Here is a 15,642-nt window from a genome sequence, read left to right as displayed (position 1 = left end):
TTTTTTTTTTTTTTTTTTTTTTGAGACAGTGTCTCACTCTGTCACCCAGGCTGAAGTACACTGGCACAATCTTAGCTCATTGCAACCTCCGCCTACCAAGCTCAACTGATCCTTCTGCCTCAGCCTCCTGAGTAGCTGGGACTACAGTCGTGTGTCACCATGCCCAGCTAAGTTTTTTATTTTTTGTAGAGGTGGGGTTTCACCATGCTGTCTAGGGCAGTATATTTACTTTAAAATAAGGAACATGAAGCACAGAAGTTAAAGAGATTACCCCTAAAATTACACATCTATAGCGATGAAACCAGGTAGTGAAGTATGTCTTCTAACTAGAAATTAGTCAAAAGTCTTCCAAAATATAAAAAGTACAACACTGAATACATTTCCTCAATGATCTATAGTGATGTAACATATCCAAAAAATGAGTTTCCTGATTCTAAAATGACATTTTTTAAATCATAAAGTAACCACCTTGATGGGGCAGAACCTGTATGTAGTACTGTCTTCCCAGTTGTGTCCATTCTTTGAATTACAAGATGATCTAAAACCATCTTCTTTTTGGCCCTTTCAAGAATATCTTCTTCAACTGATCCCTTTGTAACTAGACGATAAATATTCACCTGTAGAAACACACACGAGGAAACAAATTGCAGCATAAAGGATTTGTTTTGCTAACTTCAAGTGCCTAAACATTGGCACACAAATTGAAGCTCATTCTACACTACATGAAGTTTTCACGGGTTAAAAGCAAAACGAAAATTTAAAAAACATGTTTAAAGCTAGAGTTCCTCAACTTAAACTCTTTTGAAATATATCCTTCCTTCCTTCTTAACATTTTGGCAAGGAGATTGCATTTGCTTATTTTTGCTTTTTTTTTTAAAGGAAAGACAGTAATTTGTAAGTTATGATTTAGCGGGGGAAAATGGGGGGGAGCACATAAACTTCTGACAGCCTTATTATACTCGCTGCCTTGATTCTAATGTTTCGTCACTCTATATAATGCAAAATTCTATGAACCACTCCTCAAGTTAATTAATAAGCAGCCCACCATAAAACAAACTCTCTAAAATTGAAAAAAAATTGGTGTAGTAAATTTTCCCTATTTCTCTAGGTAAAGGTTCAGTACCACCATTTAAGGGTATTTTGTTACAATTATAAAAATGGGGTCACATATTATATGTGGAGAATCTTGGAAGCACATGGACAAAATATACACTAACAGAAAGGCAGCACATGCTACTCAAACTCTTTCCAGTTAAAACAAGCAAGGAGACTTTTTTTATTATAATTGAAAAACACTGCATTTTATAGTTATGACTAGAACACAGGATATAAACAGCATACATGATCCTATTTATGCATAGTTATCTCAATTCTGTCATATTCTCCAGGTGATTTTGGTAAACCAAGTTCCTTAGCATCCTATCTGTTAAATAGTAGTATGACTGCTGCAGTGATCTTACCCTCTAGAAGATACACTGAAACCATTCCTCCCCAAAAAGAATTCTAAAACAGCAACATAATACAAATTAAAATTAAAAATACCTGTTTCTTTTGCCCAATTCGATGGGCTCTAGCCTGTGCCTGAAGATCATTCTGTGGATTCCAATCGGAATCAAATATAACAACAGTGTCGGCAGAGGCTAAATTAATCCCTAGACCTCCAGCTCTTGTAGACAGCAAAAAGCAAAAATCCTGTAAGAAATTGAATAATCAAAATGAAAATTTTTCAATTAATTTTCTGAACTTAAACAGCATGTTACTAATTAAACAAAAAGGCAGTTTTTAAAACTAATACATAGACATCTAGCAAGACCAACCAACAAAAAGACTCCAAAATCAAATATATACGTTATTAATACCAAATTCAATATAGTGTTTACTTCTGTTGGAAAAAAAAAAAAAGAAAATGGAATAGGAAAGGAATGATGCTTCAACTCAAACTGTAAATTTTATTTCCTTAAAAAATAAAAGGCACATACCAAAAAAAAAGAACTCTATGGAAAATAGTGTGGAAATTCCTTAAAGGAACTAAAAGTAGAACTACCATTTGATCCAGTAATCCCACTACTGAGTATCTGCCCAGAGGAAAGAAGTCATTACATGAAAAAGATACTTGTATATACATGATTATAGCAGCACAATTTGCAATTGCAACAATGTGCAACCAGCCCAAATGCCCATCAATCAACAAGAAGATAAACTGTGGTATACATATACAATGGAATACTACTCAGACATAAAGAGGAATGAAATAATGGCATTCGCAGCAACCTGGATGGGATTGGAGACTATATTCGTTTTTTTTTTTTTTTGAGATGGAGTCTCACTCTTTTTATTTGGCCTCACTGTAACCTCCGCCTCCCAGGTTCAAGCAATTCTCCTGCCTCAGCCTCCCAAGTAGCTGGGATTACAGGTATGCACTACCACACCCAGCTAATTTTTGTATTTTTAGTAGAGATGGGGGTTTCACCATGTTGGCCAGCCTGGCCTTGAACTCCTGACCGCAAGTGATCAACCTGCTTCAGCCTCCCAAAGTGCTGGGATTACAAGTGTAACCCACCACGCCCAGCCTGGAGACTACTATTCTGAGTGAAGTAACTCAGGAATGGAAAACCAAACATTGTATGTTCTTACTCATAAGAGGGAACTAAGCTATGAGGATGCAAAGTAATAAGAAATGATACAAAGGACTTTGGGGACTCAGAGGGAAAGGGTAGGAGGGGGTGAGCGATAAAAGACTACAAATTTGGTTCAGTGTATACTGGTGAAGGGTGCACCAAAATCTCACAAACCACCACTATAGAACTTACTCATTTAACCAAATATCATCCGTTTCCCAAAAATCTATGGAAATAAAAAAAAAATTTTAAAGCAAAGTGCGATAATTTGCTGTTTTGGGGTCTTGTCTTTACTTTTTTTGAGACAGAGTCTCACCTCTATTGCCTGAGCTAGAGTCTAGTGGCATAAGCAAAGCTCACCGCAGCCTCAAACTCCTGAGCTAACTGATCCACTCAACTCAGCCTCCCAAGTAACTGGGACTATAAGGGAGTGCCACTATGCCCAGTTTATTTTTTTACTTTTTTTTTTTTTTTTGTACAGACAGCAGTCTCACTGTTTCCCAGGGTGGTCTCAAACTCCTGGCCTGAAGCGATTCTCCTGCATTGGCCTCCCAAAGTGCTGGGATTACAGGTGTGAGCTACCGTGCCCAATCTGGCTAATTTATGTTGCAGCAAATTAAAGTAACTGTTCCATGCTGAAACAGTATTGATAATAAACGGTAAAATTCTTGGCTGGGCATGGTGGCTCACACCTGCAATCCTAGCACTTCGGGAGGCTGAGGCAGGTGAATCACCTGAGGCCAGGAGTTCAAGACCAGCCTAGCCAACATGGTGAAGCCCCATCTCTACTAAAACTACAAAAACTAGCCAGGCACGGTGGCAGGTGCCTGTAATCCCAGCGACTTGTGAGGCTGAAGCAGGAGAACAGCTTGAACCCAAGAGGCTGAGGTTGCAGTGAGCTGAGATCATGCCACTGCACTCTAGCCTGAGCAACAGAGCTAGACTCTGTCTCAAAGAGTGCAATTCTTAGGTTTAAACTAGAATAGTGACTTTAAAACCTCGTTTGCTGATCAAAGGTGGCTAACACTAGTCCTTTTTTATAAAACTAGATATGAAGATTAAAAATGTCTGAATATAATAATGTAATATACTGATACTAAATCAAAATTATTTATAATTTAAAAAGCATTAATACATACCTCTGATCCCTCAGCATTAAAATGATCCAGAGCTTGTTTCCTCAGTTCTCCTTTTATTGATCCATCTAACCTCTAGAATAAAACACATTAAAATACTGCATATAACAGAATCGAAATGTTACAAAGCAATTATAAAATTAAGTAGAAATATGAAGCATGTCTTGCTAAAACTATAATAGAAGGTACCTACTAGACGGTAAAATAATGCTCAGGCATTCCGTCTTTGGTCTGTGCTCCAAATCACTAAGACTGCACCCTCAAGAGTAAATACAGCATAGGTTGTCATACTATTCTGCCTCAGTCCCATTCTAAAGGTATGTGATTGAGTACACAGCTGTTTACAAACACCTGAAACAAGTTTCATATCATGCCATGACATACTGTGTTATACTCTCATGTTTTATCATTTTACTTTCAAAATGTTGGTGTAACCCATTAAACTGATTCACAGATCCATTAACAGGTTACAATTCAGTTTTAAAAACACTGATTAAGTACAGTGCGGTTACTAGAACAGCATTAGTGTCACTTGAGAACATAGATAGGCAAATTATTCAGCCCTACCCCAGACCTACTGAAGGGGTTTAGCAAAGGCCATCCAATTAATTCTGATGCACACTAAAGTTAGAAAATTACTGATGTGAAGCATCATGGGCTCTAGTCAACATCCTGCAAATGAGTATTTTATTCACTGGGTATCTTGAGCAAGTGATTTGACTTTTCTACACAAACTTTTTCTCCATGTCAGTTCTGCTTTAAGTAAAACAGACATAATAGTAGTCCCTCTTTCGTAGACTATAGAGAACTCAGTGAGAGAACATAGGAAAACACGTAGCACAGTGCCTACACATACTGAATGCTTATTAAACATTAGCTACTACTTCACTTTATAAATGGCAATGATTTTGTAATTATTACCTGGTTATAGACTAGAAATAACTTGTCTACTGTGATCCACGCATTTAACCGATGTATTAAACTAGTATTTTGGGAAGCCATATGCCTACCTTTGCTTTGTTACTGTATGAATTTTAACTCTCAGAAGAAAAATATATACATTTTAAATGATGTATTCTAAGTGCTTTAAGTGAAATGCTCTTAATTATCACCTACACAAAGTAGGAAAACAGATGTCTATTAAGGTTTTAAAAAATTAAAATAATGTTTCTTTTCCACTAAAATACAAACTAGTATAAATATTAAGAATAGTGGCATCTCATTACTGTGGCATGACCTAAACCAAATAAAATTAAAAATGATTCTCTCCAGGAAGCGACCTAGGAACAAGAAGGCATTAGCGGCAGAGAAGTGGTGCTTATAAACACTCAAACAAAAAATTAGTTTGACCAGGTACACAATAATTTGTTCAAAAACAAATCAACACAAGGCAGGAGAAGAAAGCAAATGGAAGGACAGGAGGAATAGCTAAAGGGTACAAGTTGCTTTCCGATGAAAATGTTCTAAAACCACCTATCTGACAATTACACATATCTGTGAACATAGTAAAAACCACTGAATTGTATACTTTAAAAGAGTAAATTGTATGATAAGGGAATTACATATCAGTAAAAGTGTTTTCAAAACCCTCAACTAATGGTACTCTTCTACGTTTTCCCCTAAATGATTGTAATTATTTCTCAATGATATTCATATCACCAAATACCTGTCCTTCTTCACAACACTTACCAGAATTGTAATGTTACATTTATTTGCAATCACCTGCTTGATGTCTGTCTCCTGTAAAAGATTATAAGCTCTGACAAAGCAGGGAATGTGTGTTGAGTCCCATTATTATAATTTTACTGCTATTTTACTATCTGCACTAAATATACACCATTTGTTAGCTGTATCTACATAATGTCTGCTATGTTCCTAGCACTGTTCATAAAATTGCTTCAAGGATTAAATAATTGGATGTAAAGTACTGAAAATAGCACCTGACTTTAAACACTCATCAATAATATTAGCTTTAGTTATACTGAATGAACTTCAACATAAATTTTGAATAGATGGAAGGGAATTTTGGTCTTTAGTTTCTTCTCTAAAGTTGTCCAGTTTTACCCAGTGAACACTGTGTCAGGTAACTATGAGCACACCAATCGTCAGAATCTTGGCAGCATTCACATTCAGAGGCTGCTGGCTGTTTTCCTCATTCAGATTAAAGACTAAAGGCTCCCCTGCTTTTAAATCTATCCAATCAAGAAAACTCTGTCTTAGTTCAATTTTTAAAATCTAAAGCAAGCACAGAAGAAAAAGGCAGAATTAAAAGAAAATAAAAATTAGAGGAAAGAAAAATTGTTTTGTTGCAATATGTAAAGTCAAGAAGAAAAAACGGAATGACAAACATTTTTTAAAGCAGATATATCTTTTTAAAGAAAGAGTGCAGTTTATATAAAAACCTAAACACTTATAAAATAATTTCAAAGGTAATACTGTAAAATATGCACAGGAATTAGATAAAATTTAAAACAACAAATACAATTAAATGCTTACTTGAAAGGGGAATTGACGATATTTCAAATATTCTGCAAGTATATCTAACATCCGCACCATTTGCGAAAAAATAAGAACTCGATTGCCTCGTTCTCTTAGGCGAATTAATAGCTTGTCAAGAAGAATCAATTTTCCGCTACTACGAATTAAGTGCTACAGAAACAATAAATTCAAGTCATTATATGTTAAAAGATGTAAATAAGCTGTCCACATAACACTTTAGTTGCTTGAATTCTTTTAAATTGAGATTTTTAATTTTCATGTTAGAAAACAACTTGTTACACTTTTCAAAATTTTCTAAGACCTTTACCATTTCACTATGACTTAAGCTAAAATATTCCTTGCCATATCACACCTAGGTTTTTGTTGTATTGTCAGGGAGGAAAAAAGTACTGTTCACTCTGTTTGCTAGTTACTTACACCACAGTGTTTCTCCAAAAATCTTAGCTGAAGAACAATTACATTGGAAGCAGCAGCAACTAAGCAACCAAAGGTTTAAAAGGAGTAAGCAAATGCATTCTAATGTATTAATTCTAGATGCTGATCCCAGCCCTTCAAGGCACTACAGTGGCTGGACTGCAGTTGTGCCTTCACACTTCTAACTTATCTTCCAGAAGTACCAGGAAGGGTTAAGATGTGAGGTCAAGATGTCCTTTAGACTACCATCTACCAAATCACTAATGCAGCACAATTACTATTAATGATTTTTTTCATAATTATGAACATACTGTGGGATTTTTTTGCTGGATAAATCATTATAGTCCACGGTTTGAGAGACATATTTTTAGAAAATTCATCAAAATAATTAGATAAATTAGAATTTTAAAATCTTTTCTACAAAGATTAATAGCTGAGACCATTATATAAAGGCACCATTAACTAAAGAGAACTTTTAACCAATATATTAAAGTACTGAGCTATTTTCGATTGTAAGTGAAATCAACATTTCTAGAACTTTATCATAAAGTAACAACATTTAAAAATTCTTACTTGTAAGGCCTCCTGTTTATTATAGAATTCATTATTATCTGGTGGTTTAATGAGGTAGCAATGGTTACAACATTTCTTTAGCTCCATCATAATGTTCAAAAAGCCTGAGGTACTGCCCTTGGAACCTTTGCTGAGGGCTTTGTAATTCCTAGTTAAAATCCATCTTAAAAAAAAAAAAAATTATGAAAATGACATTTAGCAGAACAATTACCAGGATAAATTCTAAAAGCATTTAAAAAAAAAAAAAAAAAGGCAAAAGGTAGTACCAAAGTAAAACTGTACCATTATGAAATTCACAACTGGATATACGATGGACCAAACCTCTTTCATAATACTCACGAGAACACAACTTGTTTTCCGAACCATTAGCTACACACAGAACGGGCTAACGTAACATAATTATTACAGAGCATTAATCCTTTTCCCCTCAAATTTGCTAAAAAGATGGTCGCCTGCATTACTTAATCTTCTTACAACTTTCACTGCATTAGACATCTAATGAAACTGAATCTTCTACATGGACCTAAAAGAAACCTGAGGATACCTGGTTTTAGCCACAACTGTCTTCTCTAGATTGCAATTACACAATACATATGCAACTTACAGAAAACACCTTGGTGCTATTTTACTGCTCCTAACTATATGTAACAATTCCTGTGCTCACTTCGGCAGCACTTATACTAAAACTGGACCGATACAGAGATTAGCATGGTCCCTGTACAAGGATGACATGCAAATCCACGAACACTCCATATTTTTTGTGTATATACACCATGAATACTACACAGCCACAGGAAAAAAAGGATGAAATGATGTCCTTCAAATAAAATAATGTCCATGGATATAGTTGTAGACCATAATTCTAAGTGAATTAACACAGAAACAGAAAACCAAACATCGCATGTTCTCACTTATAAGTGCAAGTTACACACTGCGCACACACGGACATAAACATGTAACACTGCGGACTACTAGAGGGGGGAATGAGGGGAACATGGGTTGAAAACTACCTACTGCATAACCATGCTCACTACCTGGATGCAATATTACCCATGTAACAAACCTGCACATATACCTCCAGCATCTAAAACAAAAGCTGAACTTTAAAAAGAAAAGAAAAATTTCCTCTCACCACGACCTTTTCCACCTTTTATTTTCTTCCTTTTAACAAGGTCAGTTTTTGAAGGGACTTCAAAGTCTCAAATATCTAGTGTACATACTCTTTTATTACCATTCTTTACCACTAGTTATACAGGCAGTTCCCCAAAACTGGAATGAAAAGCGAAACAAAACCCATGGACAATGCTCAATGCCGTAAGAGGTAATCAAGAATAAAGAATTATTTTTCCTTATCCAGAAAAAGTTTATTATTAATTTCTCTAGAGGTAATAATTCTAATAATTTTTCCAGAAATTTATGGCAGTATCTTATTACCTTAGTTGCCAAAAAGTACCCTGAAGAGTTTAAGTTCAACATTCATGATATATGACTAGCACTGAGAGAATTACAGGTGAATGTATCTTCTTCCTACTTTGACTTTTCTTTCCAGTTATTCTACAAAATGCATTACTTTTTTTTAAAAGAACCCCATAACAAAATCAGATAATCGCCATTGTGTACTACAAAATATACTCTTATCATAATTATTAATTTGAATATTATCAAGCACCTAGATCTAACTACCGATCTATAGGGAATACAGGGGATACTGTTAAACTATTTTAGAGGGAAGTACTATGCAAAATCTAGATTGTAGAAAAATTCTACAGAACAACTGTTTTCCTCATTGTATACATTTTAACAAAAAAGAAGTACCTATGGATAAATTCCGAGACAAATCAATTGCCATATATGAACCTATCTCAATCCTGATTTGAGTAAACGTAAAAAAATTTTTTGAGACAGAGAAAATCTGAACAGATACTGAATACTGGCATCAAGAAATTACTTGATTCTGTTGAGAGAGCAATAATTTCCTAAACTGTGAAAATTTTAAAGTGGGTTATTTATGATGGAGTCTCACTGTCACCCAGGCTGGAGTGCAGTGGCATGACCTCGGTTCACTGCAACCTCTGCCTCATGGGCTTCAAGCGATCCTCCCACCTCAGCCTCCTAAGTAGCTGGGACCACATGCACCCACGACCACTCCTGGCTAATTTTTTTGTATCTTGGGTAGAGACAGGGTTTTGCCATGTTGCCCTGGCTGGTCTCAAACTCTTGAGGCTCAAGTGATCTGTCCCCCCTCAGCCTCTCCAAAGTGCTGGGATTACAGGCATGAGCCACCGTGCCCAGGTGATACTAGTATTTTTAAAAATCAATTATTAGAAATACACAGAAAAATATTTATGGAAAAATGTCTGATCTGCTTCAAAAGGATAGTTACTGAGGGAAATGGGGATGATCAGAGATACATAAAAAGACTGGCTTGAGAGGAAAGTGAAGCTGGGGCTGGGCACAGAAGCTCACACCTATAATCCCAGCACTTTGGAAGGCTGAGGTGGGTGGATCGCTTGAGGTCAGGAGTTCAGGACCAGCCTGGCCAACATGACAAAACCCTGTCTCTACTAAAAATAAAAAAATTAGCAGGGCATTGTGGGGTACACCTGTAAACCCAGCCGCTCGGGAGGCTGAGGCACCAGAATCATTTGAAACCGGAAGGCGGAGGTTGCAGTGAGCCAAGATCGTGCCACCGTACTCCAGCCTAGAGTACAGAGGGAGACTCCATCTCAAAAAAACAAACAAACAAAAAAAGTAAAGCTGAGTCATGGGTACAAGAGTTCATTAAATTATCCTATTTTTGTACATGTCTGAAATTTTCCATAACAAAAATAATTATGCAATAAGTATATTCTTTCAAATGTGTGGCACCTATAGATTTACCATAAAATATAAATGTTTCTGAAACTCCAAATGCATGTAGCAATATATTTCCTTTTATGCAATTAAATGTTTAAATAGATATTAGAATAGATTTTCCTTTCTGACTCTTTGAAAAGTCCTACTGTATAGATCTTGACATACAAAATTTATACCAGCTATGATCTGTTAATACTCTTCAAAAAGCAGCAGGGCCTAAAATTTTGTTCTAAGTTTCTTTTTTTGGCCTCTATCTGTTAACTGTCATAATCAAATAATAACCTTCATATCGTGGAAATCCTAACACTTAAACTTTTTATAATGTAACAGTATGATATACAGGAAAGCAATTAATGATGTGTTAGAAGATAAATTAGTCTTGTTACTCATCATTTTGGACATGTCATTAAATCTCCTTTTGCCTCCTAACGACACAGAATAAACTTATTCTAAAACTCAAGAATTGCAACTGCTCTACAATACTATTGTAGAGAAGGTGGGGGCACCAAGAGCAGGACACAGACATGGAAGTTATTCAGAATTAAAAGTTCAGAACATGTGCTCTGTGTACAGCTTACTTGTAATATTGTTTCTGTAAAGCACTCATTTCCATTCTTAAAATCTGCTCAACCTTGGCAGGAAGAGATTTTTCCACATCTTTCTTAACTCGGCGTAACAGAAACGGCTCAAGCTCCTTGTGAAGGCTTGCATAACCATATTCTCTCCCTTTGCCATGTTCTTCTTCAAAATCTTCCCAGGAAGAAAACCTTTAAAATTTAAGAAATTGGAACAATCACTAGAAAAAGTCAAACTGCATATGAGTTTTTTTTTTTTTTTTTTTTTTTTTTTTTTTTTAAGGGGAGTCATTTATAAACAAAATACTACAGACTTTTAGAATAAAAAATTAGCTAAAAACTTAGTTACTGGCGGGGCACGGTGGCTCATGCCTGTAATCCCAGCACTCTGGGAGGCCGAGATGGGCGGATCACGAGGTCAGGAGATCGAGATCATCCTGGCTAACATGGTGAAACCCCGTCTCTACTAAAAATACAAAAAAATCAGCCAGGCGTGGTGGCGGGCGTCTTCAGTTCCAGCTACTCTGGAGACTGAGGCAGGAGAATGGTGTGAACCCAGGAGGCAGAGCTTGCAAGCTTGCAGTGAGCCAAGATCGCGCCACCGCACTCCAGCCTGGGCGACAGAGTGAGACTCCGTCTCAAAAAAAACAAAAAACAAAACAAAACTTAGTTACTTCTAAAAATTTCCCTCCCAAGAAGATGCATGATGAAATATAATTAGTTGTTTTATAAGTTATGATTCTTGAATCAAGTGAATATGAAGTATTTTGAGGTATGGGAGTAATTATCACTAAAATATTTCTCAAAAAAAATACTTTTAAAGTTCTGGACCTACTGAAAAAGAACAAGTAATGACCTTAGGGAACTTATTTAGCCTTGTCTAGTCTAGTTTTCCTCATTTAGAAAAAAGGATTGCCAGCACCTCATTGTTGTTACTCCTACTATTAAATACAAAGAATGTTACTATGTTAGTTTTTCAAGCAAGGTATATTTTGAACATGTGCAAAATCAACTGTTGTGATTTATAACACACGGCTTAAGTTTACTAACAAAATTGAAAAATTGAAATGGTATTACAAACTACCTGACCTCATTTTCCTTTTTAAAAAATTCTTAGTAATCTGTGATCTAATCTTTTAAGGCAATAAAAACTCTTCCTGACCTTATTACCTGGGTTTCTTCCCACTAAACATAACCACACAAAACTATGATTAAAATTGTAAATTTGTCTTACTTTTCTGGCATAATGAAATGTAGCAAAGACCAGAGCTCTTTGAGGGAATTCTGTAGAGGAGTTCCAGTGATAAGGAGACGATGATTGGATTTAAAATCTATTAAAGTTTTATACAGAAGGGAGTCATCATTCTTTAATCGGTGTGCTTCATCAACACCTATAAATGCCCAATTTAGACCTCCAAGGAACGCCTTAAAATAGAAAAACAATATTTTGAGAGAAAAATGGAAATCAGATTTAGCCTTACCATTATATCTGAACTCTATTATTAAAATGAAACAAAAATTAAAAACACGCTTATCTAATTTTCAAATAAAAAAATTGTAATTTCAAGATTACAATACACAAGTAACTCAGCACATATTCCTTCTATGACAAATTTAACCACTAGAACGTAATATCAAGCTAAAGTTTTTATTAGCTTATAAACTGATAATTAACAGAGAAAAATCAGCAGTGTCATTGAAAATTTTTACAAAAGATTTTTAGCCTAAGCCCAATAGAAGCCTCTATTAATGTCAATATGAAAAAAAACTAAGACACAAATTCAGAACAGTGTCTTATTCCAAGTGTAGGTACAATTCTTTGTACAACTTTCATGTGTAGAACTCTCTTAAACTTAGGTCTCCAAGTTACAGCAAGCCTGATTCCACTACTTAAGAGTTGTGTTACCATAGGCAAGTTCATTACATTCTTTGAGACATTCTTGAGTCCCGTTTTCTTTTCCATAAAGTAGAGAAAGCGAATATAAAGTAGATGGAGGAATTAAGTAAGGCAGTATCCATAAAGCCTTCATTGCTTCACACAGTGGCAGCTTAATCCTATTAGTTATCTTCCTCTTCTTTAAAGAGCTTACAAGTCAATACACACTATAACAAACTAGTTTCATTAGACTGAGTTGGCAAGGTTTTTCTAAAAAGAGCCAGATAGTAAATATTTCAGACTTTGCAGATAAGTATATGGTCTCTGTTACATATTCTTTCTACGACCCTTTAAATGTAACCTTTCGAAAAGGTAAAAACCACCCTTAGTTCAAGCACCATTAAAAAAATAAGACCACAGGCTATAGTTTGCTGACTCACGATTTAGGCTATTCTCTCATCTTGGCCACAGCATATGATAAAGAAAAAACTGATATACAAGAGACAAAAACACGAGAGAAATAAATACATACCTTATCCTTTAATAAAATTTCATAAGTTGTTAACAGTATATTAAATTTTAACCGTTTGGTCTGATGATGTGTCCATTCATGAGTTCTTATCTATCAAGAAATTTGAAGGACAATTTTAAGACAAACATCAAGCAAATTATACTTTTACTTACATATCTAAAAATAAAAATTCATTCAAATATGTAAATGACTATTAATATATGTTTATCTAATAAAAGAGTTTTTGTGGTTTTTTTGAGACAGAGTTTTGCTCTTGTTGCCCAGGCTGGAGTGCAATGGCATGATCTTGGCTCACCACAATCTCTGCCTCCCGGGTTCAAGCGATTCTACTGCCTCAGCCTCCCGAGTAGCTACAATTACAGGAATGCACCACCACACCCAGCTAATTTTGTATTTTTAGTAGAGGCGGGGTTTCTCCATGTTGGTCAGGCTGGTCTCGAATTCCCGACCTCAGATGATCCACCCACCTTGGCCTCCCAAAGTGCTGGGATTACAGGCATGAGCCAGCGCGCCTGGCCTGAGTTATTCTTTATACAGTCCAAAATGCTATGTAAATCTTATAAATAAAGCATAAATACCACAGCATTTGTTAAAAAATGAAGTAGACACAATTTTAAGGCACATCTTTCACAAAAAAAAAGGTCTTATTTAAGAAAACATTAGTGATTAATTCATTTAATAATATAATGTTTATGGAGGAAATATGATGTCTGGGGTTTGCTTCACAGTAACTAGGAAAGTAGTGTTAAGAGGTATAGATAAAACAAAACTATCAGTAAATTTGTGAAACTGAAGATGAGAACATGAGGGTTTATTACATTCTTCTGCCTGCTCTTATGTATATTTGAAATTTTCCATTAAAAATGTAAAATACGGGGGCGTGGTGGCTCATGCCTGTAAATCCCAGCACTTTGGGAGGCCAAGGTGGGTGGATCACTTGAGTTAGGAGTCTGAGACCAGCCTGGGCAACATAGTGAAAAGGTGGGTGGATCACTTGAGGTCAGGAGTCTGAGACCAGCCTGGGCAACATAGTGAAACCCCATCTCTACTAAAAATACAAAAATTAGCCGGGCGTGGTGGCAGGCACTTGTAATGCCAGCTACTTGGAAGGCTGAGGTAGGAGTATCACTTGAACCTGGGAGGCAGAGATTGCAATGAGCCGAGATTGCACCACTGTACTGCAGCCTGGATGACAAAGTGAAAAGAAAAAAAAAAGAGAAAAAAAAAAACCCACACACAAAACCAGTCAAATATATATATGAAGTAACACTAAACCAAAATTGACTTTGTTATAGTCAATTAAACATGTACTGAGAACTTATTTGTGGCAAGTTCTATGCCAGAAACAAAGATTTTTATAAAGACCAAAACAAAACAAAACCCTTCATCCTTGTTAGGCCAAGAACGGTGGCTCATGCCTGTGATTCCAGCACTTTGGGAGGCCAACGGAGGCAGATCACTTGAGCTCAGGAGTTCAAGACCAGACTGGGCAACACAGCAAAACCCTGTCTCCACTAAAAAATATAAAAAAATTAGCTGAGTGTGGTGGTGTGCTCCTGTGGTCCCAGCTGCAATGAGCCAAGATCATACCACTGCACTCCAGCCTGGGAGACAGAGTGAAACCCCATCTCAAAACAACAACAACGCTCAATCCCAAAGACAAGTACATTTTTATTTCTACATTTACAGGGAAACAACTTACCATGTTTCTGCTGTTAATGTCACCTAAATAAACCACAGCATTCATTTGAGAAGCCCATGTCTGAATTTCCCTTTGCCAGGAAGTAAGAGTGGAGAGCGGTACTACCAATAGAAAAGGTCCATATAATTGATGTTCATGAAACAAATAATTCAGAAATGAGATCGTCTGTATTGTTTTTCCAAGGCCCATTTCATCAGCGAGTATGCAACTATTTCCTCTACAAAGTTAAAAAAAAATTAGCATGGAAGAAAATATTCAAATATACAAAGAAACCTTTTTACATCATGTGTATATGTTTATATGAAGTTAAATAAAATTAATCTGATAGGTATTATATAGAATATATCACTTTTATTAACTACAAATAATAAATGTAAAGGTATTTGGGTACTCAATCACTAATGTTGTAAGAAAAGTAAAAGGAGATGACCACTTTAGGCCAGAAGAGGCTTAAAGGTTAATAGTATTATGTTTAATCAATTATAAAGACAATAATGCAATTCATCTACTACTAGTAGAGTCCAGATATATTAAGTATTAAATAAGTAAAAAGCATATAGGAAGAACATAGATTAAAAGAAAAAACCTACAGCTAAATTGCAACGGAGAGTCAAAAAGTAGACTGGGGGCCACAGAGGACAGAAAAAAAAATGTAGAAGACTAAATGGATATTAAAATAACTAGGAAAAAAGAGAATATTCCAGGAACAGCATGGGATGAGAATGGATATGCATTTTGATTTTTAAACAGAATAAAAATGTATTTTAAAAAGGCAACAATCAAGTTAAACTCAAACTCCACTGGATTTTCTTCCTAGTATGCAATAAATATTGTTTATATAAACTAGGAAATACAAAGAGT

At 35.6% G+C, this 15,642-nt stretch overlaps 1 protein-coding gene and 1 non-coding gene across 3 annotated transcripts in view; one reads left to right on the top strand and one right to left on the bottom strand.

The window, feature by feature from the left end:
• CHD1 (chromodomain helicase DNA binding protein 1) overlaps positions 1 to 15,642 on the bottom strand; it is a 73,711-nt gene that overhangs the window by 27,199 nt on the left and 30,870 nt on the right. For both annotated transcript variants that reach the window (XM_073010792.1, XM_073010793.1), the window contains exons 12-20: positions 14,782 to 14,998; positions 13,080 to 13,169; positions 11,906 to 12,096; positions 10,675 to 10,863; positions 7,241 to 7,403; positions 6,251 to 6,403; positions 3,758 to 3,829; positions 1,543 to 1,692; positions 469 to 617 (exon numbers count right to left, since the gene is read on the bottom strand). In XM_073010792.1, the coding sequence (XP_072866893.1) occupies positions 469 to 617; positions 1,543 to 1,692; positions 3,758 to 3,829; positions 6,251 to 6,403; positions 7,241 to 7,403; positions 10,675 to 10,863; positions 11,906 to 12,096; positions 13,080 to 13,169; positions 14,782 to 14,998 (1,374 nt within the window). The remainder of the gene's footprint in view (positions 1 to 468; positions 618 to 1,542; positions 1,693 to 3,757; positions 3,830 to 6,250; positions 6,404 to 7,240; positions 7,404 to 10,674; positions 10,864 to 11,905; positions 12,097 to 13,079; positions 13,170 to 14,781; positions 14,999 to 15,642) is intronic.
• Positions 7,897 to 8,000, top strand: LOC119619612 (U6 spliceosomal RNA). Its single transcript, XR_005236107.1, has one exon. It is a non-coding gene; the product is annotated as a U6 spliceosomal RNA (small nuclear RNA).

This window comes from Chlorocebus sabaeus, chromosome 23 (genome assembly GCF_047675955.1).
Source record: "Chlorocebus sabaeus isolate Y175 chromosome 23, mChlSab1.0.hap1, whole genome shotgun sequence".
Classification (NCBI taxonomy): Eukaryota; Metazoa; Chordata; class Mammalia; order Primates; family Cercopithecidae; genus Chlorocebus; species Chlorocebus sabaeus.
This window is presented reverse-complemented; position numbering and strand designations above follow the sequence as displayed.